Source organism: Haemaphysalis longicornis, unplaced genomic scaffold (assembly GCF_048455015.1).
Source record: "Haemaphysalis longicornis isolate Haplotype H1 unplaced genomic scaffold, Haemaphysalis longicornis Haplotype H1 scaffold_7, whole genome shotgun sequence".
Classification (NCBI taxonomy): domain Eukaryota; kingdom Metazoa; phylum Arthropoda; class Arachnida; order Ixodida; family Ixodidae; genus Haemaphysalis; species Haemaphysalis longicornis.
Window position 1 is genome coordinate 158,329,525 of NW_027526422.1, and position 26,392 is coordinate 158,355,916.

Here is a 26,392-nt window from a genome sequence, read left to right on the forward strand (position 1 = left end):
TAGCGGCTATTTTCCGGTTTTCCTTAAAGGAGCACTGACACCAATTTTCGGCGTTAATATTATTGCACAGTTCGCTTCCTTCACTCAACAGAATACCCTGGCTGAAATATGAGCGGCCTGCGACGCGAAGAACATAGTTTAATTTGATCTATTTATCGCGCTGACGGAGCAGCGCACGGAGCGGCACTCAGCAAATGGACATCAGCGTGACATCTTCCAGTGAAAGCCAAAAGAAATGACGCGGCAGCGCTCGTCAAAAACTCGTGACGCCACTTCATGCACGCGGCCCCACGAGCGGCGAGCGGGCGCAACACCCTCTCAAGCGGGTGCCGGTGACGTCCGCAGAAAGCGGTGAGGGCAGTCAGGGATTCTGTCATATGCACCGTTCGGGATGAAAGTGCGGAAATTTGAAACAAACGATTTTCAGGCCGTTCAATGTAATTAACTATCGCGTGCTGAAGTATTTGAAGTGCTGTTTCATGTTCGCCAGACCATTAAGCACCGATAAAAGCAATAAAAGTGTGACAAAAAATTTTCGTGTCAGTGCTCCTTTAAGTTGCGACTCTAAAAAGAAAGCCACAAAAGCGAAGCAGAAACTGAGCGTGTATCTGCTGTGACGAGCAAATCACCTGACTGCTGCTCTGTGTTATAGCTATAGCTTTCGCAGTGCTTGCAGATGCGCAGAAATGCGTGAAAGAACTGATCGAAAGTGTTGAAGACATCGTTTAACAGTACAATCTACTGAAAAATGTTTTCTATGATAGGTCCACGATTACAACATTAACTGAAGCGAAATAAAAATTCGCTGGGACACTTAAGGCGTGTATTTGTATGAATGTGAAAACATTACTCTTTATGGCCACAAGTGTATTTTTAATAATTGAATTTTGTTCATCTTTTTTTAAATTTTATTCTTGGCTCATAACACTGCAGTTTTAACCCGCAGTTGTATTCTTGAGGAAACAAAAAAATATTACCGGACGATTGCGATACTCGCTAATGCGAAATATGAGTGCAGCGCGAGATGTAGTCTTCTCGGCAACGGCACATAGCTGCTGTGTCTCAAAAGTGATCGCGTCATAAGCAACTGCACGACGGCGCGCGGGGTACTCTGCCGTTATCTCGTTAGGCGTCGTCGCCCTGAAGCACGTCTCGCGCGGTCTTGGAGTTCCGCCCTCCCCCTTATGCTTTCGTCATACTGTCATCCTCGGATTTCCTGCTCGCTCTATCTTCGGTGGCGTCTTCGTTCACTCGGTTGCAACGAGGCCGATGCTGAGGGACTACGCGAAACCACAGGGGCGGTCGCTTCAGGGCTGCGCTCTAACGCATGACTCTATATAGCCGCCGCTGTTGCCGCCCTGTGTCCACTCCTTTCGCCGACCAGTGACGGGCCGCGCATCGTCTCCAAATAACGCATCGTCGCCACAGTCTTCTGGAAGGCAAACATGTAGCCTCCTGGCCAATGGGCAGCACCCCGGTGCCTCCGACGCCTCTCCCTCCTTCCTCCCTCCCCCCCCCCGGTGCATCCTCGCCAGAATCTTCTGGCAATGGGCAGTCTCCCTGCAGGCTGCCAATTGCCCTGTCCTACTAAAAGCAGACGACCCCGTCCGCCCACAATCGTTTTTTGGTACCCTCAAGTGTCGCCATGGTGTGGCATGTTGCGTCTGAGTACCCCCCCTCCCCCAGGGCGTCTCGTGATGGACCACCCCTCCTCCCCAAATCACCCATCCTCTCAGGAATCGCCTGCCTGGCAGGCAGTCGGGCAGGTAGTTTACTGGCAAGCGGGCAGTCTTTTTGGCGGGCAGGGGAGCCTGCGCGCCTGATATCTTTTTTTTTTTGATCCATTAAAATGTCTACGCAGGCACACGCTAACACACCCCTATTTTCGCACAATGAAGCAACAAATTTTGCATTGAAAATAAATTGGTTGGTTTGCTACGCTTTTCATGTACCCCTTGTTTCAATGGCGCTTTAGCTTTATCACGAAATCATTAGTAGGGCTTAGAAGTCGAAAACAGACCGGCGTCGGCGCCAACATCCTACTGTAAAGCGTGGCTGGTGGCGTTTAGAGCGATTTCCTTCTGCTCATCTTTTATCTGCCAACAGGCCGATTAGAAAGAAAGAACGGCTTTAATGACTTATTGGACGGCATTGGCTAGGGAACCACTGGAGATAGGAACTTGCTAATGGCACTTCAGCGACAGGTGACAGCAATTGGGGTCTAGGAAAGATAATAGCTTAATGAAACCACAAGCAGTAGTAATGATTCCTCGCAGAGAGAGAGAAACTGAACTGTAATTAAATCGAGGAAAAATTTCAGAGAGGCGTCCTCATTCAAGGGGGCCGAGTCGACAGCCGTTTCCATCAAGTGCCTCTGATCTTCGAGGCCGGAGCTGGTCGAGGCTCTCTCTCAAATTTCTTTGGAAAGGTGGAGGTTGGGCGTATCAAGGGTAGACTTGTTGCAGCCGCCTCCTATGTGTAAGAGGTTCTCTGGCTAGAATAGTGTCCGGTCAAAGAGGTGAAGTCTGGTTGTGTGTGGGAAGGTGTTAACCCGCAGGGCGTGGAATAGTCTTTCCCGGGTAATCGGTAGCGATTTGTGCGTGGATTAATGCGTTCTACGGGAGAGCATATGTACTGCTGAGTAATTTCCTGGTAGGTGACTACAGGAAGCATGCACTCGGGCTCGGCGTCATCAGCGCTGGCGAAGCGGGTAAAATCTCTAGCCACGAGGTTGGTGATCCTGTATGCCGGTGATGCCAGTATGAGCTGGTGCCCATACAATCCTGGCTGGTCTCGTTGGTGGACTCTGATTTATTGCTCGAAGTGTTGTGACATGCAATCGACCGTTGGCAAAGTTGCGCCACGCCTGGCGCTGCTTTGGCCAAGCGCACGTGCTATCGGCGCTTCATCAGCTTTTGGGGGGCTGTGTTCGCGGGTTGGGATACACCTGTGGAAGGCTGCACAACGGTAGCACAAAGAAAGAGAAGGTATTGAATAATGCTATCGGGTGTCTTTCGCATCAAACCAGTTGATCGTTCCTCAATTTTTCCAGTTTAGTTGGTCCTACATTCTTACCTCATATACACACACGTTTGGAAAACCATTTGGTGAATATAAAATATCCATTAGCAATTAGTTATTAACTTCAGTGAGAAATGTCAATCGTACCCGAGAAACAACATAACAGCGCAATACGTGCATAAAGAAAGACCTTTTATAGCATTCAGGTGGTCGTAACATAACTTTCCGGCTATTTTGTGCGTAACTTAATTTCCTGATTGGTCGAGAAGGAGAACGCTGCAAAATTTCCAAATGCCAAAGACCCCAAAAATTTCACGTTTGGTCCGACCCTGCAATCCACCTTAACTGACCCGCTAATTCCCCTAATCCTAATCAATCGACACACCAGTCCAACTAATTCACAGTAGCTCATTCACTCATCTCACTAACGCACCCCAGTCTACCCGCTAATAAGCATTAATCGACTTTAATCCATGCGCCCCTTAATTTTAACGTTGAGCAGATTCAAGATGACATGAAAATGCTGTCGCGTCTACCTTAAAAGTGGAAATGAGAAGGCCCCGAATTTTTTTCACTTCTCATGTTCTCTTAGAGCAGTAACCAAAAGACAAGACGGCACTGTACAAGAAAAAATGATGGTGACGTAGAGGACTGATGATGATGGTTTGAGTTTAATGGCGCAAGGCTAACAAGGGCAAAGAGCGCCAAAGATCAGTTATTTGATGACAGATGTGCTATTAAATACTAAATTATCTCAGTAAGAACGAACGTGAAGCGAATCCATGAAGATGGCTCGTGCATAGGGCCAGGATGATTATGCATGATATGAAAGAAGCTGTAAATACTTGACGTCTGATAAAAAACTGAAAAACACGCTTGTTCGAAAGCATTGTGTTGTTGACCAATACGTTGAGAACTGTGAGTGTTTGTGCCTGAGTGCTGTTTGTATATAACTGCCCACTCAAACTAAAATAAGTGGGAGATGTGGATTTATTGTTGATGGTGTCCCTGAAGACCTCCACAAGCGGAAATGGGTGCATTCGAATTAACAACACATTGAAAACTTCACACGGTTTTAAACACCATGTAGATAGAAACCATGACGAAAATATTCATGATATGTCGCCTCGGAATAGGCGTTCTAACTTAAGACATTCTAAATGTAAAAGATAATTGGGGATATGGGCAGTACCTAACGCAAACTGATAGTATATACGGACAAGTTTACATTAAATTGAGGGTTATAATAAGAAGAGAACCTTATGGGCCAAAGGAACTGCACACTATGCAAAATATTTCGTGGTCTGCGCTACGAAGCTCCGAGTTTTCATGTCAGTTATGGGCTGTCCAGAGAGCTCACGATGCGGCGGCGAAGCTTGGACTTCCCGTCCCAACGTGGGAGCGGCCCGCGGCTTCATCACCCCCCTGAAAAGGGGGGCATCGGAGTCTCTCAGGATCACCAATAAAGTTCCTCGTCTGTCTGTCTGTGGTGCCGTCTGGCGAATGGTAAAAATATCTTCAGACCGAAGGTAGGGTACCGAAATGTAAAACTAGAAATTACAGTGTTGAGGCCCCGGAACCGGTTCGGAACGGTTCCTTTGATTCGTTCCGGTTCGGGTTCAGTTCCAAAATGGCGGAAAAAATACAGTTCCGGTTCAGTTCCGGTTCCGGGCGAAAATTCCGGTTCGGTTGCAGTTTTTGGTTCGGTTCCTGTTCCGGTTCGACACCCTGCTTCCACCCTTGTGTCCCGCTCTCCTTCCCCGTGCACCTAGCGCCATCTCTCTGCGCTCCGACGCACTACTTGCTCCTAACAAACAAAAAAGTTTATTTTTGCGATTATGTCATTGTGACTGTAGACATAAAATTTTTTCTTGTGTAAAACGACTGCATTCAAATTTATTGGGATCTTTATATATTTGATTTTTTGACAGTCTTTGTAAGAACCCTGCTGGAGGCATGCAGCTGTACAAGGTACCGGTGAACTGTGCACTAACCAAGGAGTGCAATGAGACTAACATTACCATTCTACCTGGTCTGTAGCAGAAGTCACGACCGTTTGAAGTTTGGGCTCGAAAAGTGGCAACCAGAAAAACCGGTTTTGCCTCCCAGGCCAAAACTTCAAACGGTCGTGACTTCTGCTACAGACCAGGTAGAATGGTAATGTTAGTCTCATTGCACTCCTTGGTTAGCGCACAGTTCACCGGTACCTTGTTCAGCTGCATGCCTCCAGCAGGGTTCTTACAAAGGCTGTCAAAAAATCAAATATATAAAGATCCCAGTAAATTTGAATGCAGTCGTTTTACACAAAAACAAATTTTATATCTACAGTCAGAATGAAAAACTACACATGCCCCCCAATTTTTATCATCATAACTGTAAAAATAAAGTTTTTGAGCAAAGACCCATGTGTCCCCTTAATTCATGCCACCTACGAAGCACAGTACTAAACACTATTCGAAACGCACAAGTGCCCTGAAATGCCAGTTGAGCAGTGTTACAAGAAGACCACTAGTAAACTGTCCCCCTCCCCTTTCTTTTGCCGCAACCAGCAAACAGGACAGGCCAGTCAGCCTCAATGTAGCAACCTTGTGCTTTGGCAGTTCGGTGAAAGAGCCCGCACAGCCCCTCTTCTCAAGTGCACCTCAGAGACGACACTGATCGACCACCAGAGGAGAAGAACAGGCCAGCAGCTCACCCCTGCGCAAAGTTGGAGTCCGGAAGCCACATGGTCATCTCCGCCAGGAACAGGGTGCTGGTGAAGTCCGTCGGCCGCTCAAAGAACGCTGCAAAGACAAACACGAGGCCACACTCAGTCCGCAGATGGGAAGGGTGCTCCGAACGGAGAGCACCACTGTCGACGCAATGACAAATTTTGGAAGTTTACAGCTCCAAAACTACACGTTGGCTACGAGGCACACTGTAGTGGAAAGCTCTGGATTAATCTTAACCACCTGGGTATCTTTAATGAGCACCGAAATCTCAATACACGAGCGTTTTCACTTTTTGCCTCCACCAGAAAAGCAGCCACACCTGCCAGGATCGAACCTGCGTCGTTGGGTTCAGCAGCGCTACACCTTAGCCACTGAGCCACCGCGCAAAGAATGCTGCCATTAGGTTTATTTACAACAGCAAATCAAACACAAGCTTCTAAAAAGAGAAGAAATGGCACAGGCTGTCGACTAGTGGGCACAGAAACTGCACAAAACTTGTAGCTAAACCAAAGTCCCTTTTATACCACGTCATTCACTCATTCAGATTCCAAGGGTTGCGCGTGTGTCAGTAATGGTTACCGTCTCAGACCATCTTTGCCTGAAGCTGTAGTTCAAGTATGGGAACTCCGACCTCAAAATACAAAATGCGGTCGCGTGAAACATCCGCTGTTCTGCGTTTGAAATAGCAGTCGGTTAAAGTCGTGTCACGATGAACTTCAGGGGATGGCAGAAAGATGCTCGTTGTGCTGAAGCATTGTCCTTGTGACAACTAGAACAGTATTCATACAGGTTTTCAGAAAAAAAAAAAAAAAAATCAAGGGCCTTTCAAGGACGGTTAAAAAAAATTAAGAACACTATGGCAGATCACACATGCTACAATTTATTGCACGTACAGTTTCATTTGACAAGATGAAGTTAGTTCTGGAGATTGTACATAGTCTCACTGACTACGTGGAGTTCTGGTGATTCCACATAGTTTCAATAAACAAGGCAATGTTCTGGAGATTGCAAGATGAATTAATAAACAATTTCATTTTAAGACCAGTGTCTCCCCTTAAATAAAACGCGAAAAACAAATGTCTCAATACATAATACAGTCTACGCTCGTTACAGCGGATCCGGCAACAACGGACTTTCGGTTACAACAGACCATTTCTGTTGGTTTGTCTGGTACCCATGCATTTTAAATGGAGTCCACTCCGCTCACAACGGACCCGGCTAGAGCAGACTATCGGCTACAACAGACTAAATTTTAGGCGAAAATTGTTTCGACTGAACTTTTATAGCGGACTTCCGCGGGGCCGGCGCCCGGTGTGCTTTTTCGTTTATTTTGGCAAGAAAACAATTATGTCTGGCAACATTGCTGGCAGCCGGGTCGTTGGCGCAGCCGAGCCAAGCCAGTGGCTTTTTTTTTGTGCGACCAGCGGCATGAGCGGCAGGGTAGCTGATTTCACTGTCGGATAAATTAAGCGTAATTAACGCTGTTGAACACGAGGAAAAACAGGCTGACATCGCCAGAAGTACAGGCCTTTCTAAGCACGGTGTCCGCTGTACCATCAAGAACAAGGCCGCTGCCGATAAACGCGACTCCGGTGAGATTGAAAACAGGGCAACCGAATACTCGAAGTGGTGCACTCGGAGGCGAGTCTGCCCTCGTCAGTTTTTTTATGTAATAAAAAACTCGGGTTCAGTGAAGTTCGGCTTTTATTATTCCCACGCATGCATCGTTGCCGTTCCGTTCGGTGAAAAAGGTAAGAAATGCCTCAAGTAGGGGTTGTTCCCCATCCATTGTGTGCAATCTGCCGGTAACCGTGCGCAGTCCAACTGGTCTAACTTTCGATTTTACAGCTGACCGTCATCAGATTATTTCATTACATCTGTTTCAATGACCAGAATAAAATCGCTAAAAATGTGGAATCTGCCTTGAGGGAACGTCAGGCAGCGATCCGATTTGTTTGACGAATGGTTTTGGGAAAACCTGCCTCGTCGTGAGGGGATTTAAAAGAGCCTAGCTAATGCTGATGGGCACGACTGATGCTTTATAGCTGGTTTATAATTGTGCCTAGTTATATTCTTGCGTTATTTGCTCAGCTTATCTTATGTCTTTACACGCTTGACCACATGCGCTAGGCCTTTTCGAAGTGGCGGTGCTAAGTTTTGGAAACAGTGTTTACGCGATTCTTTGCCCTCGCGCGAACACTGTGCAGAGGTGCTGCAGGCATGTAGAAAGAACAAAGTGTATATACTATACATGCAATATCGGTCAAAGTACTCACTGTAGAGCTCATAGCCCCCCCCCCCCCGTCGGATACTGCATACTTCGGCTACAGCGGACGTTTTTTTCCGGTTTCAGAGGGTCCGTTGTAACGGGCGTAGACTGTAGTAGAGTATGAGTAAAAAGTCGGACACAGGAAAAAACAATAACAACACAGTTTACTCCGAGGGATGCAAGTAAGCATCATTGTCATCGTTTTCCCCGCGTGTCCGACTTCTTACTCATCCTGTTTTTGCAAGCTTTTTTAGAGTTTTCTTTGCAGGCTATGCAGTTCTTCCCGACTACAGAGCACATGACGAAGGTGACGGTGTCCCCCGAGACTGATACTTCTCCCGTGCGCCGCTCTCAGCAGTGTTGCAAGTAGCTCAGACTATGGCATCAGGAGAAGAAGCAGCGAGAGAAAAGGAGGAAGAAGACAGAGCCCACCCACCGGGCGGGCACTCGTGGGCGGGCACCATGAGGCGGGGAAAGCGGGAGTCCCGGGGCGAGAAGAGCACCCAGTTGGGGTTGCGGTCCTGCAGCAGCCGCAGGCAGCCCGCAGTCACGCGCGAGTTCCTCGCCTCCACCACGTGCACCACCTGCAACACACACACAGGGGGGGAACAAAGGAAGGGAGCAGTGACCGCGTCAGTACCTCACCAGCCGACCAAAGGAACTGTCCTGGCCAAAACGCCCTTCACCATTCACAAGGCATGGCAATCAACCAAACAAACCCACTTTTTACGCCGCTTTGTACGTTTTCTCACATTAACTTCGTTATGGCATAGGGGGCTTGCATAGCTTGCTGGGTGGCTACTGGCGTACAAAAAGTGATATTCCATTCCCAGACAGGTACAAAACGGACACTTCGGGTGCAATGAAGAATGTTATTAAATGGGTTTATATGCTGCATTCCACCTCTGAACCAACCTAGAAGGTATCAAGCCATCCTTATTTACGAAAATAATGCGTAGACTTGTGCAAAGAGAACATATTACAGTGAAACAAAAATCGCAGCCTCTTGGGGAAAAAAAAAATATTTTACCACTGCTGGCAGGGGCGTAGCCAGTGGGGGTGTTTTGGTCTGAGAACACCACTGAAATTTTCTAAGCAGAGCATCCCCCCCCACCGTCCTATCCTCATTTAGACCATTTTCTTTTGTTTACGTTGTTGACACTCCACTTCGGTATATTAATATGTAACAACAAAAATAAGAAACTTAGATAATGCCATATAAATAAAATGATGTTTGCATGCAAGCTATGTTTCCTTTTAGTTCTTTTGCCGGTGGCGTATAACACCCCCGAAGAATATTTCTAGCTACGCCACTGACTGCCCCAGAGCTCAAACCCAGGGCACTTGCTCCAAATTCTGCCCCCACACTACCGAGCCTGAAAACCGGAGTAGTTTAAGATTTGATCAAAAGAACTGAAGCAGTGTTCCCACTGAATCAGTAGATGGTGCTAGGTGCAAGCTTAGAATGCGAGCAGGCTTGTACCAATTTAGGAACAGAATGCCGTGTACGCGAAACAGAAATTGTAGCAACCAATCCTGGCACATAAAATGCACAAATCACCATGTGGGAGGCCTTCAAGTGTTTTGGAAGGCCTCCCCCTTCTTCACCTGCTTCACAACAAGGTCAATCCACCCTGCTACAACGCGTTTCCTGGTTTCGCTTAACCCAAAGCATCAGACACTTCTTTCTCCGCATTTCACTTTGCCAGAGTGGCCGCATTAAAACAACCGGCACTCACTGAACTCGCATGGATAGCACATGCTAAAGCTTCATTAGGGAGCCTTTAAAAAAAGTTATTGGCGAAGCTTGCACTAAGTCGCGCAAGGCTTGAACCATAGCGAAGCTGGAGGATTTCTTTCTATGTAAGCACTTGAGGGCACACCACCACGCATTGCATTAGACTTGAAATTGTTTTTATTTACACGTTCCATCGCCGTTTTTCACTGTGGTAGTAGTAGTCATCGTCACATGCATCTATTATCGTCATCTTCCTCATGCATGACTGCCGGGCCCTGATCGTTTTCTCTGCAGGCTTTCCCATTTCTCCCAAAGTGGAACGCTTCAGCATGCTCTAGAACAGGAGGCAACCAACTTCACGAACTGGGCATCAGTAGTGCGAGCTGTCTTGTCGCCCCCCTTGAGGTAGGGACACACATGAACTGTTTTCCTAGTATTTTTTTTTTGCGAGCATCATGCGCAAGACAGGACAACGCCGGGGACTCTGCGTGCGACGCGTTTTCACGGTTATAGTAAACGGTAGGAGTAACTATAGCCCAATATTTTGATGACGCTGCCCACGGAGCAAGATAAACAGGAGCGCCGACTTCGCTCTCTCCTGCGGGCTCTTAATGTCCACCACTCGCGGAGTACAATGTAGATGGCGCAGCGAATGGTCACGCGGCCGGCGTTCCCCGTGCGCCGGCGGGCGCGTTGGCGGAACGCATTCCGTCGGCTTTTGTCGTCTGCTTCGGCGACGGTAGTTATGTGCACGGAGTGCTTTGGGCTTGCGTTGGTGCCTCTTCGCGTTCATTGCGCTCCTCCTTCGCACGGCTTGATTGTTCGACAGCACCTTCTGGGTAACCCGAACCCGAAGGAATTGAGTGGTCGTACGGTACGGCAAAGATACGTTAAGGACTGGTTTGCATGGCGGGAAAACAAAATGTAGAGCGCACATTAGACATATGGCTGCTATACAAACACTACCTTTTGCGCAGTGCTTGCCGAAAATGTGACTCCGTTTTGTAAATTTGTGAACACCAATTCGGGTGTGTTTTAACAGGTTTTACAAAAGGCGAGAAAATAACAGAAACGCGATAACATCACCCGCGACTGCCCGCGACGTAGCAATCTGCTCAAGATCGAGGCCCTGACAGTGCGGTCTTTTCACAAGCCTTCATTTCACGATATTTGAATTCGTCCCGACCCTATATCTCTGTGGTGATGACTCGCTAAAAAAAAAGGTTTGACGAGCCGGATGTTTTGCTGGTCAGCCGCTTAAAGAAAAAAAAAACGCCGGGATCCCTCGTAGGCCGAAAATTGCGGCCATACAAAACGCAGCATTTTATTTGGAATCCACGGCGTTATCGACGAGATATCACGACCGTAGAGCGACAGTGAACATCGGGCGGTAAGTTGCGGTATGGGTTACAATGAAGGTTGCGTTTGATATTCTTGGGTGCCTTATCAAGATGACAGTGTTTTTGTACACTTATTACAACAGGGCAGCCGTCCAATTCAGTCATTGGCACAGAAATGTGTGTCTCATTGCCGTTTGCCGATGGAGACTCCGGGCAACCCTTGTAAGCATTGTTCGTCCGCAGAAGGGGCATAAATAATAAAGCAGGCGGCCGGAGAGCGGGCCAACAACAGTCGGTAATTTTTGCGCTGCAACGATCTGTCGTAAGCAGAATCACGCTAGACTGCATGTTGTGGCGTTTCATATTACTCTTGCTCATTCTTTGGTGATTCTAAAGTCGTCGTCGTTCAGTTGCGTCTTACATCTGCTGGGTTAGTACAATATTTTTAGCGGGTCTTCATAATGTCAGAATAAACGCCCCCCGATAGGGAATAAGCGATCGCCATGTATGCGGTGGCGTGCGATTATCTGCGCCGTCTATTCCGGCTGCGCACGGGTGTTTAAATTCCGCGCGTGCAGGCATTCCTCCTGCATAGTAGGACTGGCATACGACAGGCGTCGTTGCGAAAGAAACGACGCCTCTGGGGAGAGCGAAGAAGGGAAGAGCCATGTACAGAGGCACAGTGACGAGAGGGCAAACGAAGGAGGAAGAGAGCAAATGGAAAGCTGGGCGGCCGGCGGCGCGTGGACATTATCGGCCCGAGCAAAAGAATTTTTCTGGGCCACAGTCGGCGCTCCTCTTTATATCTTGCTCCGTGACGCTGCCCACCGCACACATTACGGCCAGGAATAAGAGCTTCACTATTGAAAAGGTTCATTTCCGATCCTTCTACAGTAGGCTAGCCCAACCCAAGCAAGCATTTTCTAAGCAGTGGGGGTCCCCACCCACCTGTCCCGTGCGCTGCACAAACCGCTTGGCCAGGGGGTGCCGCAGGACGTCGGCCACAGTGAGGCGCCCATCCTGGTTGCCCTTGGAATGCAGCCCAGTGGCTCCTAGGCGCTTCTTCTTGGACTTCTTCTTCCGTTTCTTCTTGGCCTGCTGGGCACCACCGGCCTTCTCCTCCTCTTTTTCCATCGGGCTTCCGCCAGAGGGGCCGTCTTCCACTTGGGGGGCCACGGGGACCGAACCTTCCGCTGCAGCAGCTTCTGCAAACAGACGGCACGAAACCACTGATTTTTAGAACCCACACAATTTGGTTTTGGTTTCTGAATGCAGTAGAACCTCAATGATACGAATCTCGCGGGACCACGAGCGATATTCCTATTTAACCGAAATTCATATGACCACACACCGACCAAAAAATTGACCACTAAAAAAATGTTTTTGTTTATGTCTTTTCTTACTTTCGCGTGAAGAAATCCGTGATGTTTTTCTGCGTTTTTTTTTTTGAACTCCATGTCGCCGAGCAGTCCTTTCTGGACTTTCGCCACTCACTCGCGGTGCCCAAGCTCATTACACGCCGCAACAGTAAAGGTGCGAACCGCATGGTGCGTTTTTGCACACAATTCGTGTGCGCCAGTGCTGCGCGTGCAATTTTTTTCCGCCCGCGTTGACGATTTCACACCCACCACAGCTTCTGCCTTGGTCATAAAATGAAGCGCAGCGCGCGCGGCACTGGGAGGAGCATCACGACTTGTGTCAATGGGGAAGCACGCGCGTCATGGCAATATTTTTGAAGCACTCCAGACCGTCGGCTGGCTCTGCCGGAGATGTTCAGGCTTAGCACCCCGGCAGATATTTCATGGGCGCTTTCACTAGCGGCACGCATGACGTTTTATAGTACCGTTTTCGCCCACATTACCAGCTCCTTTACCGCAAAAGCAACTTTGTGCGTGTGTGCCTTGAGTGGCATTTTAAAAGAGCGCTTCGAAGCGGTCGCTCGAGCGCCCCACAACACTTCGCGGCGGAAGCCACCGCCATGTTGCCGCCGCCGCCGGCCGTGCGGCGTGTTTTCGCAAGCAGAAAACAATAGCCCGGCCGTTCCTGTAGAAAGAGTGACAAAGCGGGGAGAGAGAGCCCGTACGTCACAGTCGCTTGCTCGGCAGTCGGGTGCCTCACTGGCTCGTTCGTATCACCCGCCGAACCGCGTTTGTCCGTTTGTAACAGCCGAAATTTTTCCCATTGCAAACAACACAATTTCGCCAGGACTTCTCAGGAATTTGTTTCACTCAAAATCGTATCATCGAGATTCCACTGTACCACGGTTAGGGCTAGCAAACTCACTCTCACTCCATTATTGGTCATGATAGGAACAATTTTTCTGCAGTGTGTTCATGAGTGTTTCTTACAATGTAAAAAGAAAAAAATTGGAATGTTGCAAGAAAATTCACTTTTGACGGTGGCCTCCCCCTGAATTTTCTAATCAAGGCCCAGAATGTCCCACTGACGATTCCCTCAGCTTATTAAAAAACAAATATTTTCAGGCTCAATGGCAGGGCACAAGAGCCCCTCTTGAAAGCGACTTTCAAATGAGCTCCTTGGTAGACAACTGTTAGCACTGAGGAATAAATTTCTTATTTCAGAACAAACCACTAGATCTCCCTGCACTAGCCCATTGGAAATCAACCGCCACTCATCTTTACATTACGAATCAAAGCACCCCCCTTTCACAAAGTGCGCATAGGCTGTGCAAACCTCTTTCTTTTGTACCGTGAACTGTTCTGGGGTGCCCACTACCCATTTCAAAGCCTTCTGCACTCACCGCATAAGGCGGAATATAGGTCGAGGTTTTTTACCAAAAAATTTTCCGAAAGGTCACCCCTCGACTTACATTGCAATCACTGGAATAATTCTAGTTGTCATCTGGCAACAGGGCAGCCCATTGAGCCCATCCAAGCAGCAAAGGCACCATCGCCGCCACCATCAATCGGACACGACGCCATCCTTGTTTTGTTGCTTCTCTCACTGTCACTGAATGTGTGCGTGCTATTTTCTTCTTGCTCAAAATGAGTTTAGGCGCTTGGTGCTGGTTCACAGCACAACTTAAAAGAAGAGTTGGGGGTTTTCCAAAGCCAACGACGTCTCCGCCTTGCGCCAGTTCGGTGTTACCAGAAGAAGGTTACGCTACTGGTGTTAGCCGAAGGGGCAGCTCTCGGTATGCAACGTTCGGAAGACGTCATTTCATGAACACTACTCTGTGCACATGTGCTGCTGTACCAAGTGGCAACTTTTGTCTGCGAGCGTCATGCTACGTCTCTACGAATGGTTACCCCAACATGCTTGCTAGCCACCTGCACAGACCGGCTCTCGCTATGGTGTCCACAAAAGTGTCCCATGCTTTGCGCTCGCTTCACTATGACATGGTCTTGCGAGTGTTTTTAAAAGGTGCTGCACAAGCAATTCCCTGAACTGCACCGAGGACAACTTGCTGTGTGGGCAATGGCCAGCGAGAAGCAGTCGTCCGACAACATTTCAGATAACCCCAACGAGTGATCTGAGACGAAACAAGTTATAGCCCCAATAAAACAATGTTGTGTGCCGAATAATTTTTTTGCATTTTTTCTGCTACAAGGTAAGGGGGTCGACCCATGTTCCGGCTCGACCTATATTCCGCATCATACGGCAAATCCGGACCAGTCACCAAAGTTCGTTACTGTCATCAGCCGGCTAAGGCGCTGTGCTGCTGAGCCCAAGGATGTGGGTTCGATCCCAAACGCAGTGGCCGCTTTTTTCATGGAGGTATTAGAAGCAAAAACGCACGTGTCAAGATTTCTGTACCTGTTAAAGATCCCCAGCTTCGGCGCATTAGACCCCCACAATCCGAACGGTCATCAGCGTTCGCCAGAATCATTCCGCGGTTAGGCTGACCTTGGAGCCTTGGGGATGCTGCGTCGTGCTGGCCGTACGGTGGGTGCGTCTCCGCTGCCCATGCGGCCAGTGGCTGCTCCCCCCAGCCACCGTTGGCCACCACCCCATCGACCGAATCCCACCCTGGCCGAAGCTGTGGTGGCAGGGACAGGTCCGGCGGGAAGGAGACACCGTCTGCCTGAGCCAGGAAGAACAGAACCGAGACACTGCACACACCTCGCGGTCGTACCCCCCCAAGCTGCTTGAGAGCAAGAGAGATGACTTGCACACACACAAAACATTGAGGCCGTTCCACTCAATGTGAAAGCTGTCGGAAGTGCAGAGCAGTTATTCGCCATAAGGGGCTGTAGCGCCGTTATCCGCTCACTGCTACCACCCAACGCATTTAAAATTTACCGCCTTCACAGTGCTCGCCCGCCCCCCTGCCTGAAACTGCACCAGTGGGAGTTCTGTTCTTTTTGTGCTTGCTGTTCCTCCCGCACGTGCTGGCGTTGCACTGCCACTTTTTTTCACTTACTCTGGTAAAAAGCAAAAAAACCGTCCCTAACTAAATGAATGCGAGCGCTGCCAGTTAATTACCTATATTTTGCCTCAAACGTACCTGCAGTTTTCTTTGCGCTAAACAACAGGGAGATAGATGTATGACAAGCGCCAGCATTTCACAATTTTCGAACGCTTATGACTATTTAAACCGCTTGCCTTTTCAAGCGCCTGGGTTACGCCGTGACGACAGCCACTACGACAGAACGCCGTGGGGCTCTACTTGGGTCCAGCGAGCGAGCAGCGACAAGGCGAGCCCGTAAAGTGCTCTGCACTTAAAATTACCCAGGGCTGCTCAGACAGGGAGGGAACATTGTTTCCCTCCCTGTTAGGATCACGTTAGGAACAGGGTAGGATCACGTATGCAACCATAGAAGTTCATAATAATACATACTAAAAGAAAATCTGTTGCTGCAATTGGATGCATGCCATCGTGGGCGCTGCCATAACATGTAGCAGTGTTCTTCTCGTACTTGGCTTGGCTAGCCAGGTAGCTTCTTTTGACTCTTGAAGCCAAAGTCATCAAAAAAGGGGTAACATTCTCTTTTTCTCATTCGCCTTGCACGAAGCATCTAATTTCGAACAAATAAATCTTTTAGAGCTCCACTTTTCCCTTAGTAAAACAACTTTAAATGAATATTTACAACAATACTGTAGTCTTCTTGCAGCCACGGGCAACTTTCGAACTTGATATCGGGTTACGTCAAGGTCAAGTGGAACGTTACACCCAGAACACGAGGTAACGCTGGCCGAAGCGCAGCTCGCCTCGACACAGGCACCCGATTTCCCTCTGACATGCGTTACCACGAAGCTCTACGGCCTCAGTGCCCCGACCAGCTAGAGGCTCACCTGGGCAGGCATGCCGGCCAGTCGACTGAGGCCGCGCTCGATCTCGGCCATGAGCCTCTCGTCCTCGGGGCCGTTGTTGCAGACGTCCTCTGCCCCTCCCCCTGCTCCCCCGGGATGTGGGTGCTGGTTGTTGTTGCGGGCGTCCTGGGAGGCCTGCAGGAAGGCCATGTCCTCGAGCTGCCGCTCGAGGGCCGTGCTGCCCGTGCTCTCGGCGTCCGACGACCAGTCCTCCTCGCCGCTCAGCTCGTCGGGGGCCACCGCCCCCACGCAGGGGGGGACACCAACGGGGGCGGGGGGAGAGGGGGAGCGGGGGGAGGAGGCCCTCCTGTGACGGCGACGCTCCCCCTCGGGAACCTGCGAGGGGGAGGAGGAGGAGGTGGGGGGGTGAGGCCGGGGAAGGTGGCACAATCAGCGACCACTCACTGAAAGCTGGGAGCCATTTTTTGAGTGCTCACCAGAGCAGCCCAGCCACAGCCTTGCAACCGTAGAGTTCCACACAAGTACAGTCGAACCCACTTATTAAAACGAATCTGATCGCCATGCCGAATCAGTACGTTATATCTGCAGTTATATGCGCATGTGAAAATGCAGCGCGCACACAGAGGGTGCACTGACGTGGCCAAAGATATACCTACAGGGCTTTGGAATTCGGGCTCACCCGACGGAACGAAATTACCAGGCCAAACACAGTTAAACACAGACAAGTGTCAGAAGTGTGTGACGCGAGAAAGCAAGCCAAGGTGGCAAAAATTTGGCCAAAAACAGCAACTGCAAGCAGAGCAACGATAAGCGCAACTGATGCAACTACCTCCCCTAACGCAACCATTAACAAAAACGATGACGACAGTATAGCTTTCCCGGAGGCCCCTCAAGTTTTTAGATGCGACGCTGAGAGCATCTCTTGCCGGCGCCTCTGTCACTCCTGCGTGCGTCAGTCGTCGTCGTTGTCCGCACAGCTGCGCCCCTCTTCTCGCCGTGATAGCGCGCCCTCTCCCCCAACATCTGTGGCGTGCGCAGTGCGGCGCGCTATCTCACTCCGCCGGAGGGCGGCGCTGCGCGCGGCACAAGCGCGCTGTGCGCATGTGCAGCGCCCTCTCTCTCTGCGGTCTCCTCTCCTTCGGGCGCGCTACACATACATGAGTGGCATGCCGCAACCCAATACCAGCAACATGCCAAACCCTCAGGGCAGTGCCACACTCTGCGATGATGGCGACGAAGAAGCCAAGGCGGATCGAAGAAGAGCTCGTGATTTCAAACCCAGATGTGATTGAAACGCAATTCACGTTCACTACACGTTTCACGCAATTCAAGTAATCGATCCAACGGAAACGCACATTGGAACCCCCTTCAGCGTCGCATCACACCAGGGTTTCCGCGAGGGGAGGTGGGCGTAATTTTTCCCTGTTGCAGCAACACGCCGTCACTTGGTGCCGCTAATCTTGCAGCCAAACCAAGCCAGGCCAATCCTCATGAAAAGCCAACATGGCCATTGGCATTCACGAGCTGGGCAGAATCAGAGCACCAGTTTCAAGCATAGCATGGGGGAAACGTTCCTTGGGTTACGATGCAACAGTGGGGTTTCTAATGCGTGGGGGCGATGCCGGGACTGACCTACAATGACTCATCGGCCGGGAAAATGCAGCACCTTGGAATGTTATAGCAAGGTTCTACCGTGCGAGGCACATCGAAATGATTGAACAGATGCGCCTTCTAACCTCTAGGAGCTCCTCGGGCGAGAAGACCATGGTGGAGCCCATGTCGTCCGTGTCGGCCCAGGGGTCCCTCAAGGCGTGGGGGTCCGCGGCCGAGGGCTCCAGGCCCCGGCGGGAAGGGGGCCGCGGTGGGTCCCCTCCGAGTGTGGTGGCCACCAGCGCCGACGGGAGAGGGGCCAGCGAGGCCTCCAGGGAGCACGGCATCGGCACCCGGCCGGGGCGGCTGCTGCCCCCGCCAGAGGACTTGTGGCGGCGACTGTTGCCGTTGCGCCGCTGGCTCTCCACATACTCCTGCACCTGCACGCAAGGATCAGGGTGCATTCCTCCGCAGCATCCCTCACTGAGAACATAATGGCGGCCGTAAGCCAAGGGGACGTGTCCATAGGAAGGGCACATCCCCATCTCGTGCAAGATTTGGATAAGCGTAGTGCTTGCAGTACCAACAGCAGTATGCATCGGTACTTGTACTTTGGTAACTTCCACTGTTTACCCCATCATTCTTACTGCATTAAAAGGAATGTGCACTAAATTTAAGCGAAAATAGCTCGTTCGCGAGCACATGAGCCCTGCCTAATTTGCGTTTGCTTTTGCCGGCCTCAGCCAATTACACAGCTCCCACTTATGACATCATAGGTTCTGTTTCGGGAAATGAGCTAGTGGGTCGCATGGCCATTCCTTTTTTTCCTAATTATGTAGCTTATCTGAGCGACTGCTCGGCCTTTTTTTTTTTTGCGCCCAACAGCCTGTCGCATGTTTGCCACCGCCGTTTCTGCGAGCAGATGTGCCTCCTCTGAAGTCTCTAAACTTGTTCGTCTCCAAAGCGTTTTTTTTTAAATTTTTTTGCTACTCCTCTCCCATTCCTGCTTCGTGCTGTTGCAAGTGTTGTCTGTACTCTGGGTCTCAACACCAGCTCCCATCAAAGCAAAGGGGGCCAGTGGTGCTTCCGAGAGCGGCATGCCGCAATGGCCAAGCCAGAGAGCAAAGCTGTTGATGTGTGAACCCCAAGAAGCCATTCTGCACCTATAACGCAACACTCAGTTACAAAAAAGCCTGTTGCATTAGAGGCCACTCTGAACTTGCAGGAGAAGAAGGACTGTGCAATAAATAAAAAGCTGTGTGTGGTGCACTCTTCTGCCAAATGTCTTTAGTGGTGCTTTCTACTTCCACAAAACGGGTCTATATAGTTCATAGAAGCTTAGCTATCATATAAACCAGACTGTAGTCGCAGAAAGCGAAAAAACCATTATGCGGAAAAGCTAACTAAAATATTCTTTTAGTTTACCCCATTCTAAGCACCCGCTTTTTTCCCGATCCCAATTTGCAAAGTGAGGAGGAGTTGCTTAGATTCGATAAATCTGAAATAACCTGCCCCTTCCCCTACATTTCCCAGACAGGCACGAGGAATAACGTTTCATTTGGCAAAGGTTCTAAAGAAAAATAGGTACAGACAGTGAACCCACAACTTACATCTGAAACTCTGTCACTCCCACTACCACTTGTGACCTTCGCCCTGCTAGAGCCGCTGCTCTCAGTGTACCACAGTAGGTCGACTTATGTTCCGTTGAAGAGGTTTGTAATTTAACACTTCTTAATTAAGGGGGCACATGGGTCTTTGATAAAAACTTTATTTTTACAGTTACTGTATTACGCGGGGTAAATATTTCGTGAAAAAGTTTTGAGCACACAAAACGCAAGCAAGTTGCGTGTCAGAATTTTTACGATAGGTCTCATGACCATAATAATAATAATAAAAAAAAACATTGTAAAAACCCCGCACACCGCCACCAGCCGCTTTGCAAAGTGACTCAAAATGCAGTGTTTTCATGAATTACGGAACGCGCCGGAATGAGTTTGCTGCGAGGTGATGACAAGTCAACCGATAAGTGGCGGCCGCTGTCACAGTGCGGGACATCAGAACAGACATGGGGGCCGACGCAGTAAGCTGAGCGCTTTTCTTTATTTGTATTGCGAGTACATTATGTGCATTTAGTGATAGTTTCTTCCTCATCAATATTGAACGCATGCTTGCCGATATCGCTAACATCGGCCAGTCTTCGGCAATAACGTAGCCATGTCAGGTTTGAAAGGGAAGGAAACAGAGTTGAGCACGATCATCATCAGCTAGACTTGACACATACGACATACTGCTGCGGCAAGTTCAGGGTGCGTTCATTGCGCGGGAAGTTAAAAAATTTGAAATTTGACGACAAACTACAGGGGTGCGATCATTACGCGAGTGCAATCATTATGCGAGTAAATACGGTATAATGATAAAAATTGGAGGACTTATGTAGTTTTTCATAATTATTGTAGATATAAAATTTGCTTTGGTGTAAAATAAATACTTCCACATTTATTTAGATTTTTATATTTGATTTTTTGACGGCTTTTGTAAAAAAAACTAGGGGTGTGCGAATATTCGAAACTTCGAATATTCGATTCGAATTTTTTGGTATTCGATTCGATTCGAACGACACTTATTGTGTTCGAAATATTCGAACCACCCAAAACTAAACAAAAATAAATTCAGAGCGTGTCTCAGCAGCAAAGTCGCGAAGCATATGCACGGCGAACGGTACGTGCATTCGGAAACTGTATCGGTGTTTATTCGTAGTTACAGTGGACTCTCGAATGATACGATTCTGGGGGTGCGAATTTCGGGATGATACGAATTTCCGAAAAGTCCCGGCGAAATTGCATTGTTTGCAATGGGAAAAATTTCGGCTGTTACGAACGGACCTGCGCAGCCCGTCGGAAGATACGAACCAGCCGGCGAGGCACCCGACTGCCGAACGAGCAAGTGGCGGCTCTCGCTCCCCTGTTTGTCACTCTTTCTCCAGAAAAGCGCTAACCACATGGAGCGATTTTTCCAGCGACGCGACGAGCGACGCGACTAGGATACGCAGTCGCCGAACCGAAGTCGCTCGCCGAGGCAACCACATGACAGCGACGGCTCGAGCGACTGAGCATGCGACTGAGGATGGCGATTTCAATGTTTCCGCACTGCGCATAGTAACGCGCTTGGTACGCTGGATGTTTGCAAACATTTTTTTTTGTTCATTTGTCATAAAAAGCATGACTAAAAAGTATTACGCCTTTCTACCTTGCTTTTTGCACTTCATTGCATCTCTAAAACTGGTTTGGGTTAGCGATAGCGCACGCTTTTCCTTCTGCGCCTCGTTTCTCGGCTCCAACATGAACGCCGTGAAGAATTCGCTTTCTTGACGTCGTTTTTCCCACACGGGTCTCGCCCAGTGTGAGCGGGAGCCTTCTTGCTTCTGCTTCAGCGTGTACTCAAGCTTTGCCACGCAACGCTTTCTTTGCCGCTGCACCACAAACGTAGTCTGCGTGGATCTTCCCGATCTTCCCCCCGTTCTCTTTCAAAACCGGAGGTTGCGTGCTTACGTAGGGGCCAACGTTTTTAGATTAGGACCTAATCTAAAAACGTTGGTAGGGGCTCTCCTACTGGCTAGTCGCTGAGGCCACTTCCGGGAGGCGAGCGACTGTTTCTGGCGACCCAGAACCGAGCGATTCGATGAGCGACTTGGTGCGCGGCGAAAAGTAGTTCGTCGCTAGTCGCGTCGCGCCCCAAGTCGCTCGCAAAATCGCTCCATGTGGTTGGGGCTAAACGGTCGGGCTGTTGTTTTCTGCTCGCAAAAACGCTCTGCGCACGCCCAAGGCGCGCTGACACCGCCGCGAAACCAGCCCCACGCTGCGCGCGGCGCGGCCGGCGGCGTCAACATGGCGTCGGCTCCAGCCGCGAAGTGGCGCGGTCGCTCGAGCGACCGCTTCTAACCGCTCTTTACAATGCAGCTCAAGGGAGACACGAAGTTGCTTGTGCGGTAAAGGAGCTCATAATGCATGCGAAAAACTATAAAACAGCATCCGCGCCGCTAGTGAAAGCGCCCATAAAATTTTTGCCAGGGTGCTAAGCCTAACCATCTCCGGCGGAGCCAAGCCGGCTGTCTCGATCTCATCGCAAGTAGTCAGGCTCCTCCATTCTGCCGCGCGCGTCGTGCGTCATTTTCTGACCGAGGTAGGCGCTACCGCGGGCGCGAAATCGTCGATGCGGGCGTGAAAATACAGCGCTCGGAGAGCCGAAGCGAGCGAATCGCATGCAAAAACGCACCATGCGGTTCACGCTTGGCTGTTGCGGTGTGTAGCGAGCTTGGGCACAGCGAGTGAGGAGACGAGCGCGAAGCTTTGCGTGCTCCAGAAAGGACTGCTTTGCGACACGGGGGTTAAAAAAAGCAGAAAAAATCACGAATTTCTTCACGCGAAAGTAAGAAAAAAATATACGAAAACTTTTTTCAGCGCTAAATTTTTTGGTCTGTGTTGGTTCATACGAATTTCGGATGATACGAATATTTTTCGCAGTCCCGCGAGATTCGTATCATCAAGAGTTTACTGTATCAGCGCGCGGCAATGTGCACGGGCTCGGGCATGCCAGCTACTAGTGTCTCTGAGTACCAACTAGCCCGCCTTACGGTGTTATTATAGTGTCTCAAGTGAGCGGCTGTTTTCGGTATCTGGTAAAGTCGTGACGAGCAGGAGGTTGTCACTGCTCCCCGAACATGTCGAGCAGTTAACCTTTCTCTATGTTAACATTTAAGTGAGTGCAGACCTTAACCTGTTGAGTGCAATGGTATTGTGTAATTCCTAATTTTACTTTGTGTGATTTGTTGTGCAATAAAGTTGCAGTTTTTGTGTCTCTAGATGGTGAAAACTTTCATTTTACAAAAAACAATAAGTATTCGTATTCGAAAAATATTCGATTCGATTCGAACTTTGTTTTTATTATTCGAATTCGCTTCGAAATTAAAAAATTGATATTCGCACACCCCTAAAAAAAACTACTAGAACGATGCAGTGGAACAAGGTACCAGTGAACTGTGCACAAATCAAGGAGTGCAATAAGACTAGCAGTATCATTCTATGTGGTCTGGAGCAGAAGTTACGACCGTTTGAAGTTCAGTAGTGTGGCATCGCGAACGCGCTTGACGGCACCGAGGACGAGATGTTGTAGTGAGCGGAATGCAACAACGAGCTCTCGGAGAGCGACGAGGAGTAAGATGAGAGATTACTTCGGGAAAAAAATCGCCCGTTTCTCTCACATTCGTTTTTCTGGGTCACAAAGTTCCGTGTGCTTAGAATCGGAGGTGCAAGTTTTTAAGGTTTTTTTGCCAGGAAAATCGGGTGCGCATTAGGATCGGGGGCGCGTTAGAATCGGGTAAGTACGGTATAACCTTGGCTGTGTGCCGCGCTGTAGTGGAAGTCTCCAGGTTAATTTTAACCACCTGCAGGGGATCTTTAACGTGCGTTAAAATCTCAGCAGACAGGCGTTTTCATTTTTCGCATTCACCAGAAAAGGAGCCATCATGGCCGGGAATCGAACCTCTACCCTTGGGCTCAGCAACACGACAATTCAGCAATTGATTGATTGTAGGGTTTAACGCGCCGACACAACGCAGGCGATGAGGCGCGCTGTAGTGGAGGGCTCCGGATTCATTTTGACCACCTGGGGATCTTTAACGTGCGCCGAAATCTCGTACACACGGGCATTTTGCTTTTCGCCTCCATCAGAAAAGCGGCCGCCGCGGCACGACAATTCAGCAACTGCACTATTGAGGTATGTGCAAATATAAGCAGGCCTTCAGAAAAAAATTACAGCCGTTCCACTCAATGTGAAAGCTGTCGGAAGTGCAGAACAGTGATTCACCATAATGGGCTGCAGTGCCATTTGTCACTCACTGCTACCACCCAACACATTTCAAATTTTCCACCTCCGCAGTGCTTGCGCGCCCCCTGCCTGAATCAGCGCCTGCGGGAGTTCTGTTCTCTTTGTGCTTGTGTTCCCTCCCGCACGTGCCAGCGTTGCACTTCTACTTTTTTTTGCTTACTATTGTAAAAACCAGCCCAACGAGTGTTCCTAAGTAAATGAGCGCGGGTGCTGCCGGTTATTTACATGTATTTTGTCTCACATGTACCTGCAGTTTTCTTTGCGCTAAACAATGGGGAGATGTAGGACAAGTGCCAGCGGTTCACGAGGTTCGAACGCTTATGACTCTATAAACCGCTTGGCTTTCGAATCTTCTGGGTTACGCCACGACGACAGCCGTTCTGCCAGAACGCCGTGGGGCTCTACTTGGGTCCTGCGAGCGAGCTACGATGACAAGGCAAGCTCCGAAAGTGCTCTGCACTTAAAAGAGAGAAGAGGGCTGCCTCTTGACCCTGAGAAGGGTTCTCACCTGTCCGAGCAGCCGCTCGATACCGAGCACCTCGATCGTGTCCGAGGGTCGGGAGGCCCCCGCAGTCGGGGACGACCCGTCCCAGTTGGGCTGGGAGGGCACGGGGGAGTCGGGCAGCTCGTCTCCACCGAGCTCTTCTTCCGCCAGCTGCTCTTGCTCTTCTTTTTTGCCCGCCTTTCCAGCCTCTGCCTCTTCCACGCCCTCCTGGTAGGCAAGGAGCACCACATCACACAGCACTGAGCATCCCAACCGAAACTGTTCGCCCTGTGAAAAGCTGGGCAGTACACAGGTGAGATGTCGTTACAAGCACTCCACACCACCCCACGCTCCTTTTAGGCTTCTTTAGGTCAGCTTCTGTGTGTCTCCCACAGCCCACACTTTAACCTGGTGCTTGAGTCATTACACGGAAGCCCTGCTACCATCAAAAACCTGAGGCAGGCAAACAGCCTGTAAATTCCCGTTGACTGCAACACTGTCATGCGACTTCGTGAACCGCAGCCTCGCATGCAATCTAATAGATGGTAAAAGCTGGCCTAAGGCGCATAAGTACTGTTTCCATTTATGCCGTCTGGCGCAACCTAGAGGCCGCCAGTACACCATCGACGAAGTACAAGTCTACCAAAATGCAGAAAAAAAAAGGGAGGAGCACTTTCCGCATTGAAACAGTGTTCACCCACCCAGACCCCCACACGAAAGGTACAGCCAGCAGTAGTGGCGCAAGCAGGGGGAGCAGCAGAAGAATAATGTTCCCCCGTGAAGACCCCGACAACAGAAAAATCAGAGCGAGCGGTTGCGGAGTAAGCACATGGCTCTGCACACTGAAAACGAAACCACAGCCTCACAAGTACTGATAGGATGGTGCAAAGTGCCTGAAAGCGGCGTAGAAAAATTTTGAAATTGCTCTTCCACTCCCCTCACAGCAAGTTAATGATGCCCCATGGCGGCTGGTAGAGACTAAGCTTACTCACATAACTCTCCACGGGTAGCCCATACAAAAAGGTTAGCCGAACCTTTAAGCCATCCATTTATAAACATAATGTCTGTTCAGGAACAGCCTCTCTACAAGCATGCTAACGCCCACACACGATGGAAGGCAAAGTGACCCGCTCACCTCGATCACCTGGCTGTTGAGGGGTGCAGCGGGGGCAGCAGCGGAGCTGCTGCTCTCCTCGGACTTGGGGCTGTCCCCCTCGCCACTGTCCGGGGAGCCACTGTCCCCCTGGAGGTCCTCCAAGATGCTCCTCTTGGTCCTCTCCTCCCACAGGTGGATGCGGTCCCAGTGCACCTGAACACCCCATCCCCAATGCTCAGCTACGGTGGCATCGGCCTCACGAAAGCACTGAGGCCACTGTGCCTGAGCACGACTCTCACCCCAGGGGCGTAATCCAATTACACCCATTTGACTCCACCACACACAAAAGTGTGCAGGAAAAAGGAGTAAAAGAACCAGTCACACCCATTTGGCTCTACCACACACAAGGGTGCAGAAAAAGGGGAGTAAAAAAGCCAGTTACAACCATTTGACTCTGCCACACACAAAAAAGGGTGCAGGAAAAGGGGAGTAAAAACACCAAAGTATCCCTTCTTCTGCAGAAGCTGGCCTTTCTCTGGCATACCTTAGTTACGGAATGTCCATAGAATGCAGCCAGTTTTCAACCATGACGTTTTAGAGACCCCCCCCTTAGCCCCAACATGCAACCAGTCAACCGCACAACTAAGTGCTGTGAAAAGACCTGTTCACCAGCTACAATCTAGCAGGTGAGTATGTCATGTGATGATTGCTGCGCTGCCAACGGCCAGATCAGCAAAGCCTCTGCGTAAAACGGGCTTTCAGAGGGTTGGGCTTTTTGTGTATCACGCATGCAGCAGATCTACACGCCCAGGTAGGTACAGATGTGTTCTGAATGAGCAACCCTACAAAGTCGGCTTCAATTTTTGTTGCTCCCGTAAAATATGACGGTAATAATTCCACCGCCGTACATATGCCAGTTCCCATACTGCTACGACACACATTCATTCTGAAGTATGTGACAAATTCAATGCATCCAGCAAGACAAATTCAATGCATCCAGACAATAATACCTAACTAAAAGAATA

At 49.7% G+C, this 26,392-nt stretch overlaps 1 protein-coding gene across 2 annotated transcripts in view; it reads right to left on the reverse strand.

Moving 5' to 3' along the window:
• Positions 1–26,392, reverse strand: part of LOC144147169 (DIS3-like exonuclease 2) — a 101,975-nt gene that overhangs the window by 37,210 nt on the left and 38,373 nt on the right. For both annotated transcript variants that reach the window (XM_077679239.1, XM_077679240.1), the window contains 8 exons: positions 25,407–25,580; positions 24,296–24,499; positions 18,051–18,344; positions 16,336–16,689; positions 14,947–15,124; positions 12,028–12,284; positions 8,438–8,585; positions 5,717–5,804 (listed from right to left, as the gene is read on the reverse strand). In XM_077679239.1, coding sequence (XP_077535365.1) covers positions 5,717–5,804; positions 8,438–8,585; positions 12,028–12,284; positions 14,947–15,124; positions 16,336–16,689; positions 18,051–18,344; positions 24,296–24,499; positions 25,407–25,580 — 1,697 coding nt within the window. The remainder of the gene's footprint in view (positions 1–5,716; positions 5,805–8,437; positions 8,586–12,027; positions 12,285–14,946; positions 15,125–16,335; positions 16,690–18,050; positions 18,345–24,295; positions 24,500–25,406; positions 25,581–26,392) is intronic.